Source organism: Nerophis lumbriciformis, linkage group LG22 (assembly GCF_033978685.3).
Source record: "Nerophis lumbriciformis linkage group LG22, RoL_Nlum_v2.1, whole genome shotgun sequence".
Lineage (NCBI taxonomy): Eukaryota > Metazoa > Chordata > Actinopteri > Syngnathiformes > Syngnathidae > Nerophis > Nerophis lumbriciformis.
Window position 1 is genome coordinate 831,501 of NC_084569.2, and position 6,000 is coordinate 837,500.

General features: G+C 42.3%; 1 protein-coding gene across 1 annotated transcript in view; it reads left to right on the top strand.

Annotated features, from left to right (window-relative positions):
• LOC140679753 (putative short-chain dehydrogenase/reductase family 42E member 2) overlaps positions 1 to 6,000 on the top strand; it is a 51,164-nt gene that overhangs the window by 25,233 nt on the left and 19,931 nt on the right. Inside the window, exons 8-9 of the mRNA XM_072915802.1 lie at positions 3,091 to 3,173; positions 3,475 to 3,612. Coding sequence (XP_072771903.1) covers positions 3,091 to 3,173; positions 3,475 to 3,612 — 221 coding nt within the window. The remainder of the gene's footprint in view (positions 1 to 3,090; positions 3,174 to 3,474; positions 3,613 to 6,000) is intronic.

Here is a 6,000-nt window from a genome sequence, read left to right on the forward strand (position 1 = left end):
TGGTCTGACGAGTCCACATTTCAAATTGTTTTTGGAAACTGTGGACGTCGTGTCCTCCGGACCAAAGAGGAAAAGAACCATCCGGATTGTTCTAGGCGCAAAGTGTAAAAGGCAGCATGTGTGATGGTATGGGGGTGTATTAGTGCCCAAGACATGGGTAACTTACACATCTGTGAAGGCACCATTAATGCTGAAAGGTACATACAGCTTTTGGAGCAACATATGTTGCCATCCAAGCGACTTTACCATGGACGCCCCTGCTTATTTCAGCAAGACAATGCCAAGCCACGTGTTACATCAACGTGGCTTCATAGTAAAAGAGTGCGGGTACTAGACTGGCCTGCCTGTAGTCCAGACCTGTCTCCCATTGAAAATGTGAAGCCTAAAATAGCACAACGGAGACCCCCGGACTGTTGAACAACTTAAGCTGTACATCAAGCAAGAATGGGAAAGAATTCCACCTGAGAAGCTTCAAAAATGTGTCTCCTCAGTTCCCAAACGTTTACTGAGTGTTGTTAAAAGGAAAGGCCATGTAACACAGTGGTGAACATGCCCTTTCCCAACTTCTTTGTCACGTGTTGCAGCCATGAAATTCTAAGTTAATGATTATTTGCAAAAAAAAAAAAATAGTTTATGAGTTTGAACATCAAATATGTTGTCTTTGTAGCATATTCAACTGAATATGGCTTGAAAAGGATTTGCAAATCATTGTATTCCGTTTATATTTACATCTAACACAATTTCCCAACTCATATGGAAACGGGGTTTGCAGCATATTCCTTATTATTCATGTTTTCAAAGCAATACTGAGGCCATAATCCCCCCAATTTCCCCCCAAAAATGGATTAAGTGGCTGGAATATACTACTTGTTATAGAAACTAAGCGAGCACGAAGAGAGGGTGAATGAAACGTTGGAGTAGATGGAAGGAGAGTTGTGGTGAAAAGAGCACAACAAAAGACGAACAGATTGCGCTGACAAACCCTGCAGTGGTAGAACGATTTTTCCACCTGCCCAACATCCAATATTGCTATTTTTTTGTGGTCCCCTTTATTTAGAAAAGTATCAAAATCATTTTAGCAGTGACGTGCGGTGAGGTTGATGGCTGGTGAGGCACTGACTTCATCACAGTCAGATTTACAAACATATGAACCCTAAAGAGTATCTTATTCACCATTTGATTGGCAGCAGTTAACGGGTTATGTTTAAAAGCTCATACCAGCATTCTTCCCTGCTTGGCACTCAGCATCAAGGCTTGGAATTGGGGGTTAAATCACCAAAAATGATTCCCGGGCGCGGCGCCGCTGCTGCCCACTGCTCCCCACTGCTCCCCTCACCTCCCAGGGGGTGATCAAGGGGATGGGTCAAATGCAGAGGACAAATTTCATTACACCTAGTGTGTGTGTGACAATCATTGCTACTTTAACTTAACTTTAACTTTACACATACAAACTGTAGCACACAAAAAAGTACATTTAATTAAAAAAAACGTTGTTATGGTCTTACCTTTACTTAGAAATGAAGTCCATGCGCCGGAACTAAAGCCCTCACTTCAACTTTCCACGTGCAAGATTGAATCTATTTAAAAAAGTGTAACCGAGGGTTTATAAATGTGGCCTATACTGTATGAAACTACAAAATAACAAACACGGAGGCTCCAGTTTACACGAGGACCACTTTATTTACCTTCTTTCAAATACTTCCGCTCCACCCCATGTCATCACTTCCGCTCTTAGCGCCTTCAAAATAAGAGCTCGAGGCATATACTGTATAACAGCGCATAACAGGAACTTAACATCACAAAGAGGAAAGCCCATGAAAATAAGTTACAAAGGTTATTTAATAAAAAGCCAAAAAGTGCAAAAACAATAATGTTCGTGTTGGAGGAGTTGTGAATTAGGTACACCTGCAGTCTGCAGGTGTACCTAATGTTGTGGCCCTGCAGTCATTCACAAATCCTCCAACACCAACATTATTGTTTTTGCACTTTTTGGCTTCTTATGAAATAACTTTTTTAAATAGATTCAATCTTGCACGTGGAAAGTTTAAGTGTGGGCTTTAGTTGATATAACAATTCCACGGCGGGGGTGCAGGAGGCGGGGCTACTGGAGCCTCAGCCAGTGCGTCTTTTGCAGCCGTTTTATGATCGCTCAGCACAAGAAATACGTCACACACATACAGTTGTTGACAAAATACACTGTACATTATATACCTCAGCTAACTAAACTATGGAAATGTATAATATAATTCATATAGCAATTGTTGCGTTTTGGACCAGTTGTTCCTCCCAGGGAATTCAAGTCACAATTCGCTCCCAAGCTCTTTACGACACTTAAAGCTGAGTTGAAAAACCACCAGAGACAGAATAGGTATTTTGTTGTATATTTTCAAAGCTTTGCAAATATACTTTTTGAGACCAGTCTAACCATAGAACATTCTATTGCGCCGCCCAAAATGGTCTGTCTTCCCGATCCCACCACCCTCTCTCTCGTCCCCTCTCTGTAGACAAAACAAATGCTAGTCAAAACACATTCCAAAGAACTCAAGGTTAACACACACAGTTTACTTGCAGACAGAGCAGCAAGAGAAGAAATGGAAAACACGAGCTGTTTTCAAATATGACTATGAAATAAAAGAAGTACAACTTAAATTCGGATATATGTAAATACCTGCCTCCGACACAATACAGTCTCACTGCACAGCAGGCCAGCAGTTAGCCGAGTCCGGAATCCATGTTGAGGCACTGAGTGACGTGCCTCAACTGGCTGCTGATCACCGCACCGTCTCTTCTCAGTATTTGAACGGCAAATGTGAAAATTCAGCGATTTTGAATAAAAATAATCTAAAACTGGTGAAGTTAAATGGAAAATAACTTTGTAGTATAATCACTGGATACATATAACAATTTAATTAATTTTTTTTCTTTTTACATTTTTTTTCTTTCCATGATGGCAGGTGAGGCGGGGCCTCACCTGCCTCTAGTGACTGCACGTCACTGCATTTTAGTATTTAGTATTTAGTATGGCTACAACACCACTGTGATGACATGATGACTAAAACCTGTCTAACGCTTGCTTTGCTGCCTATAAAGGCGGAGGTCTGTTGAGGACGTGCGTCCTGCGGCCTTGCGGCATTTACGGCCCCGAGGAACGGAGACACCTGCACAGAGTGATGGTGAACAACAACACACACACACACACACACACACACTCCACATCTCCTGTGTTACCGCCCTAAAGGTTTGCATTATTGATGGCGCTCTCCTCCAGGCGTCCAGTTACACTCCGCCTTTCTTGCAGTGTTACCACCATGGCGCAGTGGGCATGCACACCACCTTAATTGTTGCTCAAGTGGCAAAGAAAGACTCCCAACACAACAATAGATTGGCTGTGAAGTGCACATAAGATGGCACTAGTGAACAGTACTTTGTTACTGGATGTCTTAACACCATCGGACTTCAACTGTCGTTCATCAGGTGAATGTGGAGCGCCGCTTGTTCAGTTTCAGGCTGGGCGACCCGCGGGCCAGAATGAACTGGGTTCATGTTGACAACCTGGTGCTGGCCCACACGCTTGCCGCTGAGGCGCTCACCGTGAAGAAGAGCTGTATCGCTGTGAGTCTATACAAACACTGGAGCACACTGCAAAAAGTCAGGGTTCAAAAACAAGAAAAAAAAATACAAAAATGAGAGGTATTTTATTTGAACTAAGCAAAATGATCTGCCAATAGAACAAGAACATTTGGCTTGTCAAGACTTTCCAAAACAAGTCAAATTAGCTAACTTCAGTCATACTTGCCAACCCTCCCGGATTTTCCGGGAGACTCCCGAAATTCAGCGCCTCTCCCGGAAACCTCCCGGGACAAATTTTCTCCCGAAAATCTCCCGAAATTCAGGCGTAGCTGGAGGCCACGCCCCCTCCAGCTCCATGCGGACCTGAGTGACGTGTTGACAGCCTGTTCACACGTCCGCTTTCCCACAATAGAAACAGCTAATGGTCGAGGGCGAGTTCTTGGTTTCTTATGTGGGTTTATTGTTAGGCAGTTTCATTAACGTCCTCCCAGCGCGGTAACAACACACAACAACAGCAGTCAAGTTTCCGTCTACCGTAAAGCAGTTCGTCTGCCGTAAACAGCAATGTTGTGACACTTTTAAACAGGACAATACTGCCATCTGCTGTACATGCATATGTGACCCACCCATAATGTGTCACATTTTTGTGTTGATTTATTTATTTTATTTTGTGGTTTGAATTCGTTTTTGGAGCTGTCATTCCACATTTATCAGTATTCACATTGGTCAGTAGGGGGCAGTAGGGCGTTTCTTCCCAATTGAATGCTATCACCTGCAGACCGGTAGTGTCTTGTCATTCTGATGAGCGCGACCAGTCTGTGAACAATTGAAACGTCATGTGTGCTTTTTCCTCCTGTATAACAGGTTAGTTTTGGTGAATCAACTCACTGAATAATATCCATGTGATCTTTATAAGTTTAAGTACACATTCTGATGGTGGAGCCTAACTCTAAAGTGTTTGTGAGTTGTAGTTTGTATTTGTGAATGAATCCAGTGCACAGCTGCAGTAATCAATACAAAAAGGCGACGTGAGTACGCAATGTTTATATAGGAACTTCTGATCCTAATTCAGACTCCCAAATTAGAGCTCCCGTTTTCTTATTGATTTTATAATATATATTTGTATAATGTGTGTGTTCTGAAATAGTGACAGAGAATAGAACAAGGATGGACAATTCAACCCTTAACTCAACAATGAGTAGATGAGTGTTATGTGTGTGTATATGTGTAAATAAATGAACACTGAAATTCAAGTATTTCTTTTATTTATTTATATATATATATATATATATATATATATATATATATATATATATATATATATATATATACAGGTAAAAGCCAGTAAATTAGAATATTTTGAAAAACTTGATTTATTTCAGTAATTGCATTCAAAAGGTGTAACTTGTACATTATATTTATTCATTGCACACAGACTGATGCATTCAAATGTTTATTTCATTTAATTTTGATGATTTGAAGTGGCAACAAATGAAAATCCAAAATTCCGTGTGTCACAAAATTAGAATATTACTTAAGGCTAATACAAAAAAGGGATTTTTAGAAATGTTGGCCAACTGAAAAGTATGAAAATGAAAAATATGAGCATGTACAATACTCAATACTTGGTTGGAGCTCCTTTTGCCTCAATTACTGCGTTAATGCGGCGTGGCATGGAGTCGATGAGTTTCTGGCACTGCTCAGGTGTTATGAGAGCCCAGGTTGCTCTGATAGTGGCCTTCAACTCTTCTGCGTTTTTGGGTCTGGCATTCTGCATCTTCCTTTTCACAATACCCCACAGATTTTCTATGGGGCTAAGGTCAGGGGAGTTGGCGGGCCAATTTAGAACAGAAATACCATGGTCCGTAAACCAGGCACGGGTAGATTTTGCGCTGTGTGCAGGCGCCAAGTCCTGTTGGAACTTGAAATCTCCATCTCCATAGAGCAGGTCAGCAGCAGGAAGCATGAAGTGCTCTAAAACTTGCTGGTAGACGGCTGCGTTGACCCTGGATCTCAGGAAACAGAGTGGACCGACACCAGCAGATGACATGGCACCCCAAACCATCACTGATGGTGGAAACTTTACACTAGACTTCAGGCAACGTGGATCCTGTGCCTCTCCTGTCTTCCTCCAGACTCTGGGACCTCGATTTCCAAAGGAAATGCAAAATTTGCATGGTTGGGTGATGGTTTGGGGTGCCATGTCATCTGCTGGTGTCGGTCCACTCTGTTTCCTGAGATCCAGGGTCAACGCAGCCGTCTACCAGCAAGTTTTAGAGCACTTCATGCTTCCTGCTGCTGACCTGCTCTATGGAGATGGAGATTTCAAGTTCCAACAGGACTTGGCGCCTGCACACAGCGCAAAATCTACCCGTGCCTGGTTTACGGACCATGGTATTTCTGTTCTAAATTGGCCCGCCAACTCCCCTG